General features: G+C 37.1%; 1 protein-coding gene across 1 annotated transcript in view; it reads right to left on the reverse strand.

Annotated features, from left to right (window-relative positions):
• LOC147031826 (volume-regulated anion channel subunit LRRC8C-like) overlaps positions 1-23416 on the reverse strand; it is a 115041-nt gene that overhangs the window by 33117 nt on the left and 58508 nt on the right. Inside the window, exon 10 of the mRNA XM_085850063.1 lies at positions 22367-22657. Coding sequence (XP_085706189.1) covers positions 22367-22657 — 291 coding nt within the window. The remainder of the gene's footprint in view (positions 1-22366; positions 22658-23416) is intronic.

Genomic DNA, 23416 nt, shown 5'->3' on the forward strand with positions numbered 1-23416 from the left:
TTCTTAATAATCCTCTTGAGGAAGTTCAGTCATTCAAGCACCTGGATCTCACTATCAGCCATGATCTTTCTTGGGCAAATAAAATTTCAAAAGTTGACTTACAAACTACACCCAACAGTAGGGAAAGAATACTGGTTCTGGCTCACTTTTCCCCATGTAAATGAATGGGGGATTTTCAGCCATGAAATTTTTCTTTTTTTTCCCCTGAAAAAATAAATCCCCTTTTTAGCCCAAGGTATATTTATTTGTCTCCCCTTTTAACCTGGAGCCTGGTGTTGGCTTAGTGGTTAGGGTGGCGGCTTGGGATCCCAGGGTCCTGAGTTCAAATCCCGTTGGCTGCTGAATTAACACCAGGGGGTTGACTCAGCCTGCCATCCTTCCGAGGTCGGCGAAATGAGTGCCAGTGTACTGGTCCCGGTGTATGCCCCGGTTAGAATAGGTGTACCATATCCCTGTGTGTCGTAAGAGGCGACCAGGGTTGGTGTCAGGAAGGGCATCCGGCCATAAAACATTGCCTCAAGAAAAAGCCAAACCCCTGCACAGCAGGGAAAAATGGCTGTAAAAACGGTCATTTTTTTATTTCCCCTTTTAACCTAGGGGCTCTCTATTCAAATAACCCATACAACAAGATAAAGATTTGTTAAAGGTGATTCGAAAGAAATATCTGAAACGTCTAAGCCTCGGGGCACTCTTTATCAAATAACCAATGCATATTGTTTAGCTCACTCATTGAACCAAAAAACATTTGTTCATTCTCAAATTCCTTCAATAGTTTAATTTTCTTTGCACAATAATCCCCATCTAAAATATTGAAAAACAAAACATTTGAATCTTTATATTTTTTAAGATACCCCTTTTGTGCCATTACGAAATGATAAACTTCTCTTAATGATCTCATCTGGCCACCGCCCGAGTTGCAAATCATTTTTGTACATAAACCATGCCAGAAAAAAAGTTTTGTTTCAAATGTTTTCAGTTCATGCCGTGAAAATGAGGAAGTGTTTTTTGACACGGCCGTGCTGTGTGAATGAGGAAGTGGTTTTGGACTGTCATGCTGTGAAAAAATAGGAACTATTCTGTGAGACAAGGTCTCGTGTTTATATTTTATCTCAGAACACGAACTGAAAACATTTGAATCAAAACTTTTATGGCGTGGTTTATGTCCAAAAACGATTTGCAACTCGGGCGGTGGCCAGATGAGATCATTAAGAGAAGCTTGTCATTTCCTGTGCCCACACCCAATGATTAAGCAATCTCCTCATCGTTGCTTTATAAGCGGTTCGCCAGACAAAGTTTCTGCCAGACGGGATTTTCATTTTTACAACTGAGGCATGGACGATATTTCTTCCGATGAAGCCAACAGCCCACTACAGAGTTGGTAAGTTTGTGTATGCTTTTCTCTTTGAACGATGAAGCAAATGATTATTAATTAAATCATGATAATTCTGATATATATATATTTTTTCCCTGACAGGGCATTGGAAGAAATTGAGTTCACATATCACGACGTGGTTCATGAAATTAATACTCTTATTGAAGAGATCAATGATTTTAGAAGAGAATTGAAAGACATTTTCAATGAGTGGCATGAAGTCTTATCACGTCCTCTCATCTCGAAGGAATTAAACCAATGGTGAGACACGTGTGTGTGTGCCTCTCTCTCTGTCTGTCTTTCTACCTACCTCTCTCTGCTCTTATTGAAGAGGCCAATGATTTATAATGACTGGTCTCTGATCTCGAATGAATTAAACCAATGGTGAGGCACGTGTGTGTGTGTCTATGTGTGTGTGTATGTGTGTGTGTGTGCGTGTGTGTGTGTGTGTGTGTTGCTTTCCCTGTCTGTCTCTTCATCTATACCCTTGACTTATTTTTTTTTTTTTTTTCAGCACTATCGCACAACATCAGCTGTTGAAGCAATCTTGTACAACACATGATTTTCTGGAGGTAAATATTTCTGAATTATTATTAATATCACTCGTACAACACATGATTTTCTGGAGGTAAATATTTCTGAATTATTATTAATATCACTCTCTCTTTAGAATGTCGCCTTATGTTGGTTGCATCATTAGTTTGGACGTGGTTTTGTCAGTACACTGGAATTCATTTTATTGACCTTGAAAGGATGACAGGCTCCTGGTGTGTTAATTCAGTGGTCAACGAGGCTTATTCATATTACCATGTAATTATCTTTATAGAACCTAATTATTATCCACTTTTTGTTTCAAAACAGAATATGGTGTCTGAGTTTCGAAATCACAAGGCATCTGAAGAAGATTGCTGGGAAAGATTGTACATTCTCGCAAATGAATATTTAATATTTTCAATATTAATAAATTATATTTGTTTTGTTTACAATTACTTGATTCTGAATTACAAGAAAAGAATAAAAGAGATGTAAAGGGGGGGTTGGGGGGAGGGGGGTAGGTGCGCTCCCCCAATGACCCATCACCCCTCATCCCATCCCTCCCCTCCCCATGTGTGTGTGTGGGGAAGGGTGGGGGTGGGATGAGGGAGGTGGTGGGTCAAAGGTGGGGGCGCACAGGGGGATGAGGGGGGTGGGGCTTGTGTGGGCGGGGCTTGTGTGGGCGGGGCTTTGGTGGGGGCTTGTGTGGGTGGGGTGTGTGTGGGAGGGGCTTGTGTGGGCGGGGTGTGTGTGTGGGTGGGGCTTGTGTGGGTGGGGCTTGTGTGGGTGGCGGTTTATGTGGGTGGAGCTTGTGTGGGAGGGGTTTATGTGTGTAGAGTTTTTGTGTGGAGCTTGTGTAGGCAGGGCTTATGTGGGAGGGGTTTATGTGGGCAGGGTTTATATGGGCAGGGGTTTATGTGGGTGGAGCTTGTGTGGGAGGGGTGAATGTGGATGAGGCTTCTGTGGATGAGGTTTGTGTGGATAAATGGATGGGTGGAGAGATGGGGGGATGGGTGGATGAGTGGAGCTTGTGTGGATGGGTGGATAATTTTTTAATTAAATAAACATGTTGTGTGTGTGTGGGGAACTAATTAACTAATCACTAATTATGTGAATATGATGAATATGGGTGGAGCTTGTGTGGGGTTTGTGTGTGTGAAGCTTGTGTGGAGGTTGTGTGGAGCTTGTGTGGGGTTTGTGTGGGGTTTGTGTGGGCGGGGCTTCGGTGGGAGGGGCGTGTGTGGGCGGAGTCAAAAAGGGGCGGAGTCAAAAATTTCAATTTATTGGAGCTTGTGGGAGGGTGTGTGGTGGGGTTTGTGTGGGGTTTGTGTGGGCGGGGCTTGTGTGGGCAGGGGCTTGTGTGGGTGGAGCCAAAAAGGGGCGGAGTCAAAAAATTTCAATTTATCTTTGTCTTTTGTAATTCCTGTGAATAAAATGAACCTAAAATCTCTTCCCCTTCCAAATCATATATCTTATAAGTCCAAGGAACCGTATCTATTACATCAACAATTTTAAAAAGCTCGTTGGTCCATCTTTTCGTATAACCTTTTTCAAAATGAGATTTCCACCGATATATTCTTACGATAACACCAACTTTGAACTTAGGTTTTCTGACATTAATCTCTTTTTCATATTTTAATTTTGTAAATGTTTCTGATGGTTTCATATTTGTTGCCGTGTGAATCGTGTCATTATACTTATCCACAATATCCTGAATAAAAGATGACCATTGTTGTGAACCGAGTTGTGTGAATTTTTTATATAGTCTCTCTTTTAAGGTACGATTAAAACGTTCAACAACAACTGCCTTCCCTTCATTAAAGGTACTGTATAATGTAATACTGTTATTTTTTAGAAAATTCATAAATGTCTTGTTATAAAACTCTCGACCCTCATCAGTCCACAATTTTTTAGGTTTTCTCTTACTTTTATTAAATATCTGTTGAAAAGCTAACATAAGAGTATTACCTGTTTTGTTTTTTAAAGGGACAACCCACACATATCTACTCCTCAAATCAATAACGGTTAAAGCATACTTGTACCCCTTATCATTATTGAGTTCAATCAAATCAGCAGACCAGATATAATCAACTTCCTTGGAATAAACTTTCCTTCTCTGAAACTTTGTGAATATTGGTTTATGTAATTCATCAGCTAATTGCTCTTCAGTCTTAATGGCATCATTAGAGCCTATAAGTTTTTTGAATTACCAAGTCCAAGTTTCAATTTAGCACTGATCATCTTCTTCACAATGAACCGATCAACTTTTTCTCTCAAGGTTGGATTTTGTATCAGAGACAAATTATACAACATTTCTCTATCGGCTTCATGCTTTTCTTGCAACGTTGTGGTATTCCCATAATCAATATCGTGTCTCATGCACACTTCATCAACTCTATTGATAGGCTTACTCCAGGATTTAGGATTGTCTGCCTCATCTAATCTTTTATCCAAGTTTGTGCCTGGGCCACAGAAAGAATACCCTGGAAGATGTAATTCCCCTGGTATTCCAGTAGTTGTAAATTTACTTCCTGATAAAAACTTTTGGATATCTCCTCCTAGTTTGTGTTGGGAGATAAATTGATTTTTTTTTGAACCACACACCGAACATTTTTTTTGTCAGGTCAGGTTCGATCTGTGACCTGCTACAGGTACCATGTAAACCTGTACTAACCTGTTCCATGGTCGGGTTGTCGGCGACTAAACCGTCTCCCCCACCAGGTTTTCTGGTGAGGAGGGTGTTTGGATATGGACACCCAGCAGGATTAAAAACAAAACCTGTCAAAGGGCGGAGGAGCTCCTTTTGAGCCAACGGCCATCCATATCTAGTGCCCAACTGTGTCTGCGGACGTCCTCCTGCAGTTGGGTTACTTCTTATTAGGAGGTTGGTGGCAGGATTTGCACTCCAGCCACCGTAAAACGCTTCATTCCGCAAAACGCAAAAACGCAAAAAAATCTGAAAACCCACTCCGTGGGAGTACCTCCTGTGCAGCTTCCCTTCGCAGGGCAGCTCACCGGATGATGGGATTGGGGCAAAGCCTTCGGGACCCCCAATCTTTGATAGGAGGGAAACCACGGGGTAACATCCCTGGGTCAGATTGCGGGAGAGTGTGTCGGAGTGGTGCTGAGGTGTCGTCCACCAGACGGCGGTCTCCTTGGGTTAACCTGAGGCGGTCCCTTCGGGTGGGTGCCTGGAATGTCCTATCCCTAAGAGAGGATGATCACCTGTCTCTGTTATCATCTGAGCTCAAGCGTTTGGACATCGGGATTGCAGCTCTCTCTGAGGTTCGGAGACCGGATTGCGGCGAGATAATGGTGGGTGGTTACACCTACTATTGGTCTGGTCGCTCTGATGGTTACCATACCCAAGGAGTTGCTGTAGCTGTGTCCAATAAGCTGACCCCAATGATAATTGAGGTAACACCGGTCAACGAGCATATTATGAGATTAAGGATTCGTCACTCCTTAGGTGTCATTTCCCTGGTCTCTATTTATGCTCCGACTGAGGCGAGTGATCTTACCGTGAAGGATGCATTCTACGCCACACTCGAGTCTGTGGTTGATCAGTGCCCCAGACGAGATACACTTCTAGTCTTGGGGGATTTCAATGCATCGACTGGAACTGATAGGGATGGTTATGAGGTGTGTGTTGGTCCCCATGGGTCAGGAACTATGAACCAGAATAGCACTAAGTTCCTTGACTTTGCAAGAAGTCATGGACTTAGGGTGGCTGGTTCATGGTTTCAGCGCCCACAAGCTCATCGCTGGACTTGGTATTCCAACGCTGGCGGTGTGGCAAAGGAGATTGACCATGTCCTCATTGATGGTCGTTGGAGGATGATCCAGAACTGCAGGGTCTACCGGAGTGCTCAGTTCCTCAATACTGACCACAGGCTTGTTGTAGCAACTCTAAAGCTGCACCTTAAATCCTGGAGAATGGTACCATCCCAGCCTAGGCTGGATGTTGCCAAGCTCAGGGATGAGAGAGTAGCTGAGGAGTTTGCGAACAGGCTGAGTGGACACTTGGGGGTCTGGGTGCTTTGGGGGTCCTGAAGAGTTGTGGAGCACCTTCAAGACCACCGTCCTTGATGTTGCCGGTGGATGCCTTGGAGTTCACCGCAGGGCAAAGAAGAATTTTGTCTCTCAAGGGACACTGGATACCATTGACCAGAGTCGCAGGGCCAGGCTGAATGGCAGAGCTGAGCTGTTCAGGGAGCTGAGGCGTAAAACTGTACGTGCACTGAGGGTGGACAAGGAGGCCTATGTGCGAGGAATCTGTGAGGGGTAGAGCATCACCTGTGGACAGGTGATTCTCGTCCCGCTTACAGGGGAATTCGCGCATTACGTTCATCCAAGCCCATCCCTCGGAGCACTGCAGTTCGAGCAGAGAGTGGTAGGCTCTTGACAGAGGAGTCTGAAGTGAAGGCCCGCTGGGCCGGTTACTTTGAGCGGTTGTACCAGGCTGATCCCCCAGCTGTCGAGTTGGACGTCAAGGGTGTTACAATCCCTGTTGCTGACCCTCGAATCAACTGTGGTCCACCATCGCTTGTGGAAACACGGGCTGCGGTGAACCAGTTGAAACGGGGCAAAGCTCCAGGGATCTGTGGCATCCATGCTGAACTTCTCAAGGCTGGTGGAAATGCTGCACTCGCGTCGTTGCATGCAGTTTTGTGCTCTGCCTGGAACACAGGCATCATCCCAACTGACTGGAAGAGGGGCCTTGTTGTCCCTCTCTGGAAAGGGAAGGGTGATCGCCAAGACTGCAACAACTACCGAGGGGTGACGCTGCTCTCAGTGCCGGGCAAGGTCTTTGCTCGGATAATTCTTGATAGGGTTCGCCACCATCTGCTTGAGCACCAGCGTCCAGAGCAGTCAGGCTTTACACCAAAGAGGTCAACGATTGACCGTATCCTTGCCCTTCGTGTCCTCACCGAACGCAGACGAGAGTTTCGGCAGGGGCTGCTTGCAGCCTATGTTGATCTCTGTAAAGCGTTTGATTCAGTGAATCGGGATGTCCTCTGGAGGATTCTTGGTCTTCGTGGGGTGCCACCGAAACTGATCGATCTGATGTCTGAACTCTACTCTGGTACTGAGAGTGCTGTGAAGTGTGGTGGTACCGCCTCTGACTTATTTCCAGTTGTTACTGGAGTTCGTCAGGGATGTGTACTTGCCCCCACACTTTTCAGCACTTGTATGGACTGGATTTTTGGGAGGATGTCGGAGAGATCAAGTTGCGGTGCATCGTTTGGCAATGTCAAGATCTCGGACCTTGATTTTGCAGATGATGCAGTCATCTTTGCGGAGACTTTAGACATCCTCTTGGGGGCCCTCGAGGTGCTGAATGAGGAGTCGGAGCCGTTGGGATTACGGATTTCTTGGGTCAAAACAAAGATCCAGGCTTTCGGTGACATCTTGGATGCTGCTGTCCTGTCTGTGTCTGTTTGTGGTGAGGATGTTGAGGTCGTGGATAGATTCACTTACCTTGGCAGTGATATTCATGTCTCCGCAGGTTGTGAGCCGGAGGTCAATAGACGTCTGGGTCGGGCCTGGGGAGTCATGGATTCACTGGATCATGGGGTGTGGCGCTGCCGGTACCTGTGCGGGAGGACGAAAGTCCGAGTCTTCAGGTCCTTGGTACTTCCAGTCTTGCTCTATGGGTGCGAGACTTGGACTTTGACCAAGGATCTGAGACGGAGACTTAATTCCTTTGGTACCAGGTCTCTTCGGAGAATCCTTGGCTATCGCTGGTCGGATTTTGTGTCCAACGAGCGGTTGCTGAGAGAGACTCGGATGAGATTTGTTGCCTGCATAGTCCGTGAGCGTCAGCTGCGGCTGTATGGACATGTGGCTCGTTTTCCTGACGCTGATCCTGCTCACCAGATTCTCTCAGCGAGGGAGTCTCATGAGTGGAGGAGGCCAGTGGGCCGACCACGTGCCTCATGGTTGCAGCAGGTTGACCATCATCTCAAGGAGATGGGGATGGGCCTGGCATCTGCCTGGGGGATGGCCAGACGGAGGCCCCTGGAGTACCGGCGGAAAGTGGACGCAGCGACGCGCTGTTCTGGCACATGCTCCCATACCTGACCTGACACCGAACATATACCTTTTTGTATAACCCTGTTATTTTTACTTTTAATATATGAAATATTTTTAGTATTAGTTTTCTTTTTACATTTGAGACAATAACTCATTTATTTATGAGAAAAATTCCTGCAGAGTGCAAAAACCTTTTTAGTTTCCAACATGCACATTTGAATCTTAATTTTTAAAACATAAAGAATCCTTAGAAATGCCTTCACTCTCTCCTCCATTTATTTAAGAAAAAAAAAAATGAAAAACTTGAATTAAAATCCATATCTTGTCGATGCTAATAGTCTTGTCGAAAGTATTGCAAATAGACTTGTCAATTCTTTCTTTTCCTCCTCGGTGGGTTGAGTTATTTTCTGTAATACCCTTAATCTTTTTTTAATCTCACTGGTTTCCATATTTTGATATTTATTTTGTCTCGCTCTTTCCTCCCTCTCCTCCTTCTCTCTCTTCTCTTTTTCCTCCTTCTCTTTCTTCTCCCTCTCCTCCCTCTCCTTCTCTTTCTTCTCCCTCTCCTCCCTCTCTCTCTTCTCCCTCTCCTCCTTCTCTCTCTTCTCTTTTTCCTCCTTCTCTTTCTTCTCCCTCTTCTCCTTTTCCTCCTCTTCCCTCTCTTCTTCAACTCCTTCCTCATCCCTTACTATCCTTGAATCGCTTACACCCCATAGAATATTATACATATATTCATCAGGATTTCTTGTTATTCCTGTATCCAAAATAATTTTTTTACAACAGGAAACCAATAAAATTTATTTTGAATTTCTAAAAGAGCCTTACCTTTTCTTAACTTTATAATTTTTTCATTATTTAACATTCTAATTAAATCTAAAGTTGTCGGTTTATCAACATCAGCATAATGCCAATCTTTTATTGAAAATACCTCATTCTTATGTTGTAGAACATATTTATTAAAATACCGAATACCCTTTTCTTGAAGGTATGCTTGGACACAGAAATGATAATTTTCTTGAAGCCTTCTTGCTGTCATTTATGTATTAGAAATATATGTTAGAACAATATTATGGCACGAAACACCTCCCCATCTTCCCATAGTTAAATCATTTTGTATTTCCTTACTTATTATATATAATCCTGTTTTTTCTGTTTTCATGAGATAAACAAGGGCAAAACCATTATTATATTTACCCTTATTAAATTCTTTTATTTGTTGTTTACTAATCGTAGCCCCACAAAACTCATTCTCGATACCAAGTGGATAATATTCTTCCTTACGAGACTGATTTAATTGTTCCAGGTCTTTGAGGTTAATTTTAAATGACCAATTATACCCTAAATCATTCATATCATACCCCCATTGTTCTATTCTCATACAAACGATACGCCCTTCTTTATAAAAATTTATTTTAATTCGAACTGTGAATTCTGTATGACCTGGAGATAATATCAACACTTCTGTATCTTTGGAATACACGGCTGTTTTATTTAAGGATATATATTGTGATAAATCGCTTAATCTCACCAAGTCATTCGCGTCAGTCGGGCTTGGATAATTTTTTAATTTATAAGCATTTTTCATGTTAATATTTTTGGTTATATTATATTTATATCGTTCAGCCTGTGCCTTTGTGTAATAATTTGATAAATCAATATCCAGTTCTTGAGATACACCAAAGATAGAACCATCTTTACCAACATAAGTCATTTATATTAGATTAAAAATAATATCATAAAATTTTTTATTTTTGTTGAGTTGAAATAACACATATAGGCATAATTGGCCACAACACTTGGAATTTAATTCTTGGACTTGAAATGTTTGATAAACACCATTCTGTAAGAATTTTATGACTTCAACAGGTGGTGGAAGACCAAAACTATCAAAATAATATTTGTCTTGACTATTAAAAATACAAACCCAATGAGAACCATTCCCATTATTATCTTCTAAGTTCATAATAATATTCTTTGTATGTTTCGGCACATTTGTTAATTCATCTCTCATACAAATAACCACATTATGAATTTTTAATTTCTTACAATATTTGACAAGTTGTAAATTTGATGTTGTATTCTTTCCAAATTCTTTCAACCACTCATCAATGCTCATTTATTTATTAGAAAGATATAATCCATTACCTCTTTTCGTTAATTTTACACCTGCTTGTGCTATAGAAGAAAGCATATCTCCAACTAGCAATCTCGCTTTATCAGGCAGACCTTCAAGTTTTTCAGCAAAATCGACAATTACACCACTTCCACTAATTTGTTTCTCCAACTCTTTGTTATGTCTTTCCAATTCTTTTTGAGCCTGGAGTTGAGCCTTCCTTTCGTTGGCAGTTTTCACCGCTGTTGAAATACCACCCGTCAATGCTCCAACCGCACTTAAACCAGCAAATAAAGGAATTAGAAATGGGAGAAATCCTCCACTCGTCTCTCTTATTGAATATTTTTTCAACATTGGTTTTGTCATTTTAATTTTAAGTGAGCCAGTGTCATTCAAGATTTTAACCTGTTCTCTTGTGAGAAAAACATCAATTCTTACTGCTCCTTTTCTCTGAATTGTATTAACGTTAATCGTACAAGGCTTTTGATTTTGAACACAAGATGATAGTTTATGAAGATTGATTTGATTAACATATACCCCAGTTGGTACTTTGCCACTCATTTATTTAACAAAAAATTATGTGAGACTAATCATCACACCATTATCTGTATTATTCTGCAATTCTGTTTCTTCCAAAAGCAAACAATATGTATCAACTTCTTCACTCTCTCCTCTTTCAATGTATAGGGAAGTATCCACTCGATTAGACTTTATAGTTTCCTTTTGAGCGCTCAGGTCAAACGCATAGATTGTATACAAACTTTTAAATGCTGTCATATCCAAAATAGGTTCTTTATTTCCATTACTTTCACACACCTTTTGGTAAGACTTGTATGCTTCAGCAAAATCATTTTTTTCCCAATTAATTTCCAATCTATCTCGTGGGTAAAATGTTCCATCTAGAGAAACGCGAAGTTGTTTCACCTTAGCATTATCACTCAATGCATTATTCTTATCAGTCGCAGTATCACCATCTGGCTTTTTAAAAATGATCCACAGATATCGTGGCTTTCCTTCCAGAACACCCAAATTCCACGTGTAAGTAGTTTGATTGAGTTTAACGTGTTGACATCTTCTTTTGAGGTATGATACACTGAGTGGTTTCTTTGAGTTAAGTCTTCGATTCAACATCTCTTCTGTTTTAAGATTAGGAGTATATTCACTGATATACCAACTCATTTCCTCAATTACAAATTTATTCTGATCACCAAAAGCACTACCAACACCAAAAAGCAATCGATTTTCATTATCATTCCTTTGTAGTTGAAATCTAATTTTAAGGCCATACAGAACTTTATCATGATCACAAAATCCAAATATACCTTTAAGAGGAACTGCCACAGTAAAACTATTTTCTGCTTTTGTATCATCATTATACATTCCTTTCCTTTGAGTATACCCAGGGTCTGTGTTTGTTCCCGTTGACATATCAGGAATAAAACCTTCGACAGACCCCTTTCCCATTCTATCACTGAATGTATAGAGTGTAAATTTTATCATTTCAGATACAGCAGAGACATAATCAACCGCTTCAACTTCTTGTGTTCCAATATACAAACGCACACTATCAAACATTTTCCAGAAGAAATCATTTACAAGTGTAGCGTTTGTGTTATTCCCAGCCTTAGTGAATTTAAATTTACACAACAAGAAACTTTCGGAGAGATTCAAATCGGTTTGTTGATTATTTATTTCAAAACTTTTTGTACCATTCGTATTCCAGTCTGTTCCAGTTATTGCATTTACCTTGAAGTAATCTTCTTTTTTAGTGGAGTTTGAGATAATAATAGTATCATCCAAATCATAGATACTATCAATTGCTTCCATACTTGTATTTATTTAGGAAAAAAAGATGTTAAAACTTTTGAAACCCTGATCCAAGTATTTGAATTATTTTCTGTCGTTCTTGGGGGGACAACTGAGTTTTGCCTTTCTTAATTTCTTTTATTGCTTGTAATTTATGAGATTCCTTCTGGGCATCTTTTATACTCTTTACAGCACCTGCAACATTTCCCACAGCAGAAGCAGTTGAACCAATTAGATCTTTATGTTTAAGAATAGTTGAACCAATACCCATGAGAGTATCAATTATCCCATCTCCTCTAAATTGATGCCCAACACCCCTTTGTCTCTTAGGTTTATAGTATCCTCTACCAAGATACATACCTTCACCCTTGTAGTATGGGGAAAGGAACATCCCATCCCCTGTAATTATTTTATATTTTCCCAACTCGTGTTTCCTCACAATAACCATCGTATTTATTTATTGGAAAACTTCACGTAGGTGAATTCTGATGGATATAACTTCTCCATTAAAAGAAATCACACGATTATCTTGGTCGGTTATCCTAAAATTTACTCTGTGTATGGTTTTTCCTGACACAGGTAGATAAACCAAATTTTTGGGTTCCATATTGAATTTATAACCAATTGGGGTTGAGTCTGCGCTGAATGAAAATATTGTATTTGTTTTTTTTCCATCATTATAAGCACCATCAATCAAATCACAGTGAATTAACACCGAATTTATTCCTGAGGATATTTGAATGACATTATCACTGTAAAACGTCCCATTAGTTTCAATCTTTTTGAGGAGAAACCCAATAACTCTCTAAATGAATTATCAATTGTGAAATCAACCTTGTAGTTATTTTTAACTTTAATCGTTGATTTTGAAGTATGTTTTTGAATGTTTATAACAATATTTTTTGGTTCATCACCCTGTTCTTTCATAAGACGAGCAATTTCGGAAGATATTTGAGAAATCTCATATGCTCCGGGTGAGACTGTTATCGTTTTGTATCCACTTCCTGGATTATAACTAAACTTGTCATTTTTCTCGGTTGTATTAAATAAGGTATTATAAGTTTCCATGGACAATAAAGATGCCTCATATTCTTTTGTTGTGTCAAGTTGTAGTGGGTATGGGAATGAAGATGTGTGGTCGCTTGTTGTGAAATTGAAACTAAGGATTGTGCTTCTCATCTTATTTAATATGAGATAAAATGTCTTTATATTGATATTTATTAATTATTTTCATGTTCATCAACTGGTCTAAAATGGCTGATGCTTCATTAAAACAATTGTTATTTCCAGCCTTCTTACTGCCTAACAACAATAACAGTCTATTAACTAATTGCGATGGGTCATTTGGAAGAAAACTAACACCTGAACCAAGGATACTTAAAGCCTGAATAATGTGTTTCTCCTTCTCATTCTTCCTACTTTTACCAGAAAGAATAACCTTATAATTTAGAGTGTTCAGCAGATCAATATATACTCTATCATCATTATTTTCCATATCCAATGGTTTATCAATATACTTTGATTCATCCCTCACAGTTGAACCTTGTCTTCCATCTTTTGTGAGAAGAAACATTAATCTCGGAGTTAGTTTAACAGGGGTTGAGCAGAACCCAAGAACCTTAATTCATCATTAAATATCAATACCTTTTCTTGAACAAGATGAAATATTGCTGATTGTTCTGTTGGAATGAGTCCTGCTTTGGTTTTTGAATCCGCTGAATATTCATTGTTTTGAAGAGCATTCACAATATAATCAGGGGGTCGATTAATCTCTTCCAGTTGTTGAAATAAACCTTCATCATCATATTCTAATTCTCCTAAATGCACTAATTCTTCCTCCGTCATTTGACTGAAATCTTTTAACATTTGAAGTTTTTTAGGAGTATATTCTACCGTGGGAACTGTGGAAACATCTTTCATTTTTCCTTGGGAAGTTTTTAAAAGTGGTTTAAAAAATTTCTCTTGTTTTCTTTCAAATGCTTCTTCGCCTGTTAGTTTCTGTCTGCGTTTCTTCTTTATGTCTTCCTGCTGTTTTACAACTTTTGAAACCAACTCTTGATGTTCCCTAAATCTTCTTGCTCTTTCTTTCGCATCCATTTATTTATTGAAAAATATCATTTAATATCTCATCTTGTTTCACAACAATATATTTATATTTTTCAGTCGTGTGTTTCATGTAAGCCCCAAATTCCTTTTTACTACATAATGTAGAACAATTGTCTCTCCAAAAATTGTTTATATCTATTGAATTTAACTTGAATAAAATAAAAGTATTAGCATTGTTTCTGATGGAACGACGAGGAAGCTGAAAGTACGATTGACTAAGATAAATACAATTACAAGAAGAATGTCTCCCTCTTGTGTAGTAGCTGTCCATTACCGTTTGGTTTCTCTCATTAACACAATCATCAAAGATAACGAGGTTCTTTTTGGATTTATCCAAATCTTGGGGAGACGGTATATCATCCGTATTATCACTCAGAATACAAGTTATCGGTTTTGATTTCTTTTTACATCTCTGTGTATCACAAAATAGTTGTATTATATCTTCAATGTTAAAATCATTTAGGTTTTTTGAAGTTTAAATAAACCGATTATATCTTCTTTTTGAAGACCAGCATTAAAACCTTGTGAGAGTAGTTGATACTCTGGTTGAAAACTCGACTTTGTGAAAATTATTAAATTATCATAATCTAAAAAGTTGGGAGTGAGGAGCATCTTTAAAAGTAAGCAGGTTTTTCCACATCCACTTGAACCAACTATGAGGCATCTTAATGAATTTGGGAGATTTTTATGGTTGTCAAATTTTATCTTATTTTCCCAAATAGGTAAAAAATCATTCATTTATATATTTGGAAAACAGGTTATTTAATTTATTCTTGGCTTTTTTCGAAATTCTATATTTTATCCTAAGTTCAGGTTTAATTTCAAGATAATCCATTATTTTATTTATGCAATATCTTGTGTTGATATTTCCCTGAAAATCACATCCATGAATAAGATATAACAACAATCCTTTGAACATTTCTCTAATACGTTCAGTTTCTTCCCTTGTAAGGAAAGGTGTGTTCTCACCCTCGTTCTTTACATTCATTTCTCGAATCAATCTTGTAAAGTAATTCATTTTTGGTGTAAATCTAAAAGAATTATTTTCCTTTTTATATTTTTGATTATCATTAATTAGAAGATAATCACAGAATATACATTGTTTATAGGCTTTTGACTCTGTGTTTAATCCCCGTCTTTCACACGCAGGACAATTCTCAAATTTGTCATATGGAGAATCATGGAATTCAAGAGGCTCAAAATCGAGTAAACTATTCATATTTATAAAGTAAAACTTTACTTAAACTGAAATTCATCTTCGATATCATCTTCGATACTTTCAGAATCATCTATACTTTCATAACTATCATTTGAACACAAACTCTCGGTGTCATAACTATCGTTTGAATGCAAACTCTCGGTATCATAATCACTCTCATAATCTTCAAAATCTTCAGTTGAATATTGGCTCATTTAATTAGTAGAAAAAACATTACCATCGATATCGATATACATTTTTTCATTAACAGATTCAACTGCTACATTTTTTATATTAAAGGTAATTTTAAAATGATCCTTAACTACAATTGAACGAAATGTCATTTCACCTGATATATTAACATCCTTTATTTCATCAGGATTTATATCTTTAGGGTTGTTGAAAAAAATACAAATTTCTCCTTGCATATTACAGATGGTCTTATCTTTTCTTTCTAAAGCTTCATCCATAAGGTTTTTATTTTTTGATACCTTTTCTTGTTTCATTGCTTTTTCTAGTTTTGAATATATTGCCAGAAGGAGAGGAGAAACTTTTGTTAGAGATACCTTAATTGATGTTCTTCCAGGTATACTAAAAGCCCTTCCACTGAAGTAAATTGAAGAACTCATCATATCCACCATAATTGTTTTTATCCAATAGTTGTTATATTTATCTTTGTTCAATTTTACATCCTTGACATATTTCTCAGCATCTTTAACAAATGAAGAGATTGATTGAAACTTGTCTTTTGTGTCTTGAAACATTGTATTTATTAAGTGAAAAAGTTGGAGGATAAAATGGTTTTAAGCACAGATTCACCTGTAAAATAAACGAAATTTTCATCAAGAAAATTTTAGTTTAAGCACAGATTCACCTGTAAAATAAACGAAATTTTCATCAAGAAAATTTTAGTTTAAGCACAGATTCACCTGTAAAATAAACGAAATTTTCATCAAGAAAATTTTAGTTTAAGCACAGATTCACCTGTAAAATAAACGAAATTTTCATCAAGAAATTTTTAGTTTAAGCAAAGTTTTATTATATAAATATGGTGAATACAACATACTGCGATGTTTGTAATCACGAATATAAACATTATAGAAAACACCTCCGAACCAACAAACACACATTTAATCTATTTCACAAAATATCCCCTCTTGAGTTGGAAAGAAAACATTGTGATACCTGCTCAAAGGATGTTTTGAAGAGTAGTTATAATAGGCATCTTCAATCACAAAAACACAAGAAAAATGAGTTTAAAGTAAAGGGAGACTATTATATTGAAAACACTGATGGGGCATTTAAAGGGCATATAAAAATAAGGATTTTTCAATTTGGAGAACCCGGTCCATCATCAATAGTTGAATCAATTGAAATAGTGAAACCTGATGTTGAAAAATTTATTAAAAAAACATTAAAAGAAATGAAAACTTTAAAGTTTTATATGGGAGTGAAAATGAATATGAAAAGACAAGATGAAGAACAAACTCCTTATATGAGGACAGATCTTCATTTTATAACATCATTTCAAGATTTTTTGAATAGTGGGGTTTATGAAGAACTATCAAGACAAGAGGAGGATGTTGATAATACAGTGGTAGGAAGTGGATTCAATATTTAAAAAATCATCTTTTTAGATGTACACATTCTAAAATCAAACCCTCTTAAAGCTTCTTCTTATATTGAATTACCAAAAGAAATAAAACGAAAGAAGGCAGTTGTTAATATTAAGAATAATGATAATAAATGTTTTCTCTGGTCTGTTCTTGCTCACTTACATCCACCAAAATGTAATTCAGAAAGAGTAAAACAATATATGAAATATGAGAATACCTTGGACATTAAAGATTTTAATTTCCCAATGCCACTAACAGATATTCCTAAATTTGAGAAAAAGAATAATCTTTCTATTAATGTATATGGATTAACGGATACAAACAAAGTTCAAATATTAAAAATTTCAAACAACTATAAAAATGAAGAAACACACATTGATCTTTTATATTTTAGTGTTGGAAAGAATTCACATTACACATACATCAATAATTTATCAAGATTAATCTCTTCTCAGGTATTCAGAACAGCAAACAAAATATATCCTTGTAAGCGATGTCTTAATTCATTTCATACAAAAGAACGATTAGAACAACATTCAAAATATTGTAGTAATCATAAATCAGCTGCAATTACAATGCCTAAACCTGGTGAAAAGATTTCTTTTGAAGATTATAATAAATCTATCATGCACCCATTTGTGATATACGCTGATTTTGAGTGTATCCTTAAAAAGATAAATACTGCTTCTCCTAATCCAAAAGAACCATATACAAATAAATATCAAAAACATATTCCTTGTGGTTTCTGTTATTATATCAAATCATCTGTTGGAGAAAAGTATAATAAACTTGAACAGTATAGTGGAAAAAATGCTTCACAAGAGTTTGTAAAACGATTAGAAAAGGATTGTATAAGACTAAGTAAATTAATGAAAGAAACAAATGAACCGATGAAATTAACCATAGAAGAAAAATTAGAATTTAGAAAGAACAATATCTGTCATATTTGTGAGGAGGAAATTGAGGAGTCTAAAGTTAGGGATCATTGTCATCTTACTGGTAAATATAGAGGTCCCGCTCATTCCTGTTGTAATCTTAATTATAAATTACCTTCTTTTATTCCAGTCTTTCTTCACAACAGCGCCAACTATGACACACATCTATTTATAAATGAACTTTCAAAAACACCAGGGAATATTTCTGCCATAACAAACACAAGTCAAAAGTATATTTCATTTACAAAAATGATATTCACAAAACCTATAACTCGTATAAGGTTTCTTGATTCTTACAAGTTTATGGGAACACCACTAGCCAACCTCGCATCAAATCTAAGCTCCACGGGCTCTTTTCCAAATCTTAATTCATTCTTTCCAAAAGAGGAAATTCTAACTAAAGAGGAAATTCAGATTAAAGAGAGAATTCAAAGTAAAGAGGAAATTCTAATTAATGAGGAAATGAATGAAGAAATTCTTACTGAAGATGAAATTCTAATTATACAGAAAATTCGAACAAAGAATGAAATTCTAACTAAAGAGGAAATTCTGATTATAGATGAAATTCTGATTAAAGAGGGAATTCTAACTAGAGAGGAAATTGAAACAAGGAATGAAATTCAAAGTAAAGAGAAAATTCTTACAAGTAAGGGAATTTATCCTTATGGTTATATGGATTCATTTATGAGATTTAAAGAAACACAACTTCCTTCAAAAGAAAGTTTCTATAATAACCTTTATGAAGAAGAGATAAGTGATAAGGAATATAAACACGCACAAGAAATTTGGAAATTATTTAAGATAAAGAACCTTGGAGAATATCATGATTTGTATCTAAAAACAGATGTTTTATTGTTTGCTGATGTGTTTGAAGCTTTTAGATCACTCTGTCATAATAAAAATTGTTATGGATTAGATCCTGCCCACTATTTCACAGTTCCTGGTTTAGCTTGGAGTGCAATGTTGAAAATGACAAAACAAGATATAGATTTAGTCAGTGATGTAGATATGCTTTTGATGATTGAGAAGTCTAAGAGAGGTGGAATATCACAAGTATGTTCAAAAAGATATGCTAAAGCAAATAATAAATATCTTCCAAATTATGAGAGTGAAAAAGATAGTAATTATTTGATGTACTTTGATGCTAATAATTTGTATGGATGGGCAATTTCTCAATCTCTGCCTTATGGTAAATTAGAGTGGGTGGAAGAAAAGGATTATGAAAAGGCTTTGATGAATATTGTTATTTCTTCTCAAGAGAAATTGAATGGCAAAGAAGAAGGTTATTATTTTGAAGTTGATTTGAAGTACCCGAGTGATCTTCATAATAAGCATAAAGACCTTCCTTTTGCATGTGAGAAAGAAACCCCAAAGAAAGAATGGTGCAGTGATTATCATAAAAGTTTTAATATTAAAGGCAAATCAACAGAAAAGTTATTAACAACATTCTATGATAAAGAGGGATATGTTTTGCATCAAAGGAACTTGAGACAATATTTATCTGCTGGGTTGAGAGTAGCTAAAATTCATAGAGTTTTAAAATTTAAACAAAGTCCTTGGATGAAAAAGTATATTAAATTCAATACAGATATGAGAACAAATACAAAAGTAAAATTTGAAGGGGAATTCTATAAATTGATGAATAATGCTGTCTTTGGAAAGACAATGGAGAATGTTAGAAACAGGCAAAACATTAGATTTGCAACATCTTGGAAAGAAGCTTCTAGATTGATAAATAAACCAAGTTTTGAGAGAGAAGAGGTTTTTTCAGAGAACTTTTCTGCTATTCATATGAAAAAGGAAAGTATTGTCATGGATAAACCAATTTATATTGGAACAGCAGTTCTTGATTTATCAAAGATATTGATGTATGATTATTTGTATAATGATTTAAAGAAAGAGTATGGTGAAAATGCTTCATTGTTGTATATGGACACCGATAGTTTTATTCTCGATATAAAAACTGACGATGTTTATAAGGATATGAAGAAAAACATTGGAGTATATGATACAAGTAATTTTAGTAAGAAGAGTGAGTTATTTTCAAAAAAGAATGAAAAGGTTATTGGCAAGTTTAAGGATGAGTTGGGTGGAAAAGTAATGAGTGAGTTTATTGGATTGAGAGCAAAGGCATATGCTTATAAGTATGGTGATCAGATTGATAAAAGGTTAAAGGGAATAAAGAAATATGTAATAAAGAAATCAATAACTTTTAGAAATTATTATAATTGTTTGATGAATAAGAAAGAAGAATATAGGAAAATGAATACAATAAGAAGTTATAAACATAAGATATATAGTGAAGAAGTAAATAAAAAGGCATTAGGAGCCTTTGATGATAAGAGATTTATTTTAGATAATGGAATAGATTGTGTTCCATATGGATATTGTATGATAGAGTGTATAAAATAGATTGTGTTCCATATGGGTATTGTATGATAGAGTGAATAGAATAGATTGTGTTCCATATGGACACAAGTTTTAACGATGGGAAGATGGGTTAGGGTTTTTAAGGGCTTCCGCCGCGTTTTTCACAATATATAAATGGTCGAACCAAGTATTAGTCAAACTAAAGAGTGGAGAAAATCTCAGTCTTGGTATATAAATGGAAAACATAATGAATGTGAAAAATATCAAATAAGTCTTATTGAAAAAATATCTAAAACAAAGGTAAATAAAACAAATATGCGAATCAATTTAAAAACCAATAAGTTAGAGGATGTAAAGAAAATAATAAATATGTTTGAATGGACTGAAAAATTTGATGGTTATCAATTGAACAATGGAAAAATAATTTACTACAATATCAAAATGATATGCAACTCAGGAGGTGGTCAGATGAGATCATTAAGAGAAGTTTATCATTTCGTAATGGCACAAAAGGGGTATCTTAAAAAATATAAAGATTCAAATGTTTTGTTTTTCAATATTTTAGATGGGGATTATTGTGCAAAGAAAATTAAACTATTGAAGGAATTTGAGAATGAACAAATGTTTATAGGTTCAATGAGTGAGCTAAACAATATGCATTGGTTATTTGATAAAGAGTGCCCCGAGGCTTAGACGTTTCAGATATTTCTTTGGAATCACCTTTAACAAATCTTTATCTTGTTGTATGGGTTATTTGAATAGAGAGCCCCTAGGTTAAAAGGGGAAATAAAAAAAATGACCGTTTTTACAGCCATTTTTCCCTGCTGTGCAGGGGTTTGGCTTTTTCTTGAGGCAATGTTTTATGGCCGGATGCCCTTCCTGACACCAACCCTGGTCGCCTCTTACGACACACAGGGATATGGTACACCTATTCTAACCGGGGCATACACCGGGACCAGTACACTGGCACTCATTTCGCCGACCTCGGAAGGATGGCAGGCTGAGTCAACCCCCTGGTGTTAATTCAGCAGCCAACGGGATTTGAACTCAGGACCCTGGGATCCCAAGCCGCCACCCTAACCACTAAGCCAACACCAGGCTCCAGGTTAAAAGGGGAGACAAATAAATATACCTTGGGCTAAAAAGGGGATTTATTTTTTCAGGGGAAAAAAAAGAAAAATTTCATGGCTGAAAATCCCCCATTCATTTACATGGGGAAAAGTGAGCCAGAACCAGTATTCTTTCCCTACTCCCAACCCAACCTGTCCACCAACACACCCAAACCAACCTGTCTACCAAATATAGTCCAAATCCGTCAACAACATTTTGAGATATCCTGCTAACAGACAAACAGATATTGGTGAGAACGTAACCTTCATCCACCTTCTGTGGCGGAAGTAAAAACAAAAATCTCCAAACGGGTCTCCAGGGCCTATCACTACCTTGATGTACGCCATCGAGCAAAGCCTTTTCTTGACCATTTTCAGCTCAAATAATTCTGCAACAGGTTCACCCAAAGTGTTTTGAAGTCAGAGTCACCCAGAGTGCTCTATTCTATGGGTATTCATTTCTCTGAAGGTAGTAGAAAGTCCCACAGTCTTCTTTTAACAATAGATGCAGGTTGGTGGCCTTAGAGTCCTGTATAATTTTCTTCTTGTCATGTCCTTCCTGCGATCTCTTTACTCCATCTCTCCACAGCCTCACGAAGTTACCCCCATCGATCGAGTCACATTTTCTTTGTTATGCTCCCAAAGTATACACTTTCTACTTACCTCTAATCCTTTGCCATTTATTATCTTATCTGTGGAATTGCCTTTTTGCATTTGTCCTATTGAGATCCTTTAGTCTTTCAAGATATCAGCCCATCAGTATATTGTCTGGTCTCTCATACCTATCCATGAGCTTTTCTGTTCTCTATAATTCTGCCTTCTATCAGCCTGTAGCTTTATCTACTCACTTTGATATATCATTTGTCATCTCCGCCTTTTATCAGTTTGCTTCTCATACACACTGTTTTTCAGTGTTTCCATGTCTCTTTCACTCTTCTATAACTACCGCTACCAGGTAGAGATCGGTGAACCAGATGAAATTTTACAGCAATTTGACAAAGACCAATTATATTTCGATTGGTATAAAGTAGCATATCTAAAACTTCAAATATGCTGCTGTTGCTGCAAAGTTTGCATCCAGAACCTCCACATGCCAAGCTAATGACATAATGGTCCAATTGCCATTAATCCCGTAAATGTATGCAACAAATGAAGATGGCCACTCACGTACTGTTAGAACCTCCAAATTGGCAAGCTGTCCCAGTCCATCAGGCATGCCCATCAGGCCTCGCAGTCTCAAAGTCTCTCGACCGGTGGCATCGTGTCGGACGGCATCACGAAGGCACTCCACTGACCATTCCTGGTTTAACTGCAATCGCCTGAGTCGACCCTCACAGGATCCCGACAGGAAGACGGCAAAACGGCGAGCAAACAGGGGGTCATAATGATCCGATAGGTGCAGCATGAAAGCAAAGTCATTTCGCACATCTGGAATATCATGGGTATTCGTTTCTCGACGAACCTGGAGTCAAAACAGAGATTATAGAATGAGGATGAAGACCTTGAAGGGATTGACAAAAGTTGATTGTAAAGCAGTGAATGAGATAAATAAAGACAATCTAAAGATTATACAAATTGTGTTGGACTTAATTAATGAACTTCTGGATTTAGGAGACAAAAATAGCAAAATTATATCATGCCGCACTATGGATGGACAAGGAGGGGTAAAGTAGGGAAAGAGGTTAAAAATAATATGACAATAATGGAAGGGGTTTATTTAGCTGTTTGTGGAATGGGTCACCATAATCCTATAGAATAATATGCTTCTTTGTCCCCTACCGGTTTCACCGGAGGTTTGCTCTCTGTCCATCTGTTCCACCTGTGGTTTTTCAGACTTTTTTTTTTTTTTTTCCCCCCATACGCTCGAACATATTCAACTGAAACTTGGTACACGACTTTGTTATGATAAGTTAGAGAACAAGTTTGAGTTTCAGGACGTTTCGTCAATTTTTCACAGAGTTGTGCCCTTTTTGGACTTCGAAAATATCACATTGGCAGAGGACATGGATTGCAAAGCAATTCTCACTCTTCTTGTACTTGTTTGTTTCTCTGTCTGTCTGGCCAACCATTTTCTCTGAAACGACTCGACCAGTGACCATAAAACCCATTGTATTATATAAACGTCTTTGTCCGAGGAGTTCAGGTTGTATATTGACAAATGCCTTATATGTTTTTTTTTTTTAAATTAGCTTATTTATCCGCTATTTTTACTGAAGAATTG

This window comes from Eptatretus burgeri, chromosome 2, assembly GCF_056783735.1.
Source record: "Eptatretus burgeri isolate ZD-2024b chromosome 2, Ebu_testis_v1, whole genome shotgun sequence".
NCBI classification, from domain to species: Eukaryota; Metazoa; Chordata; class Myxini; order Myxiniformes; family Myxinidae; genus Eptatretus; species Eptatretus burgeri.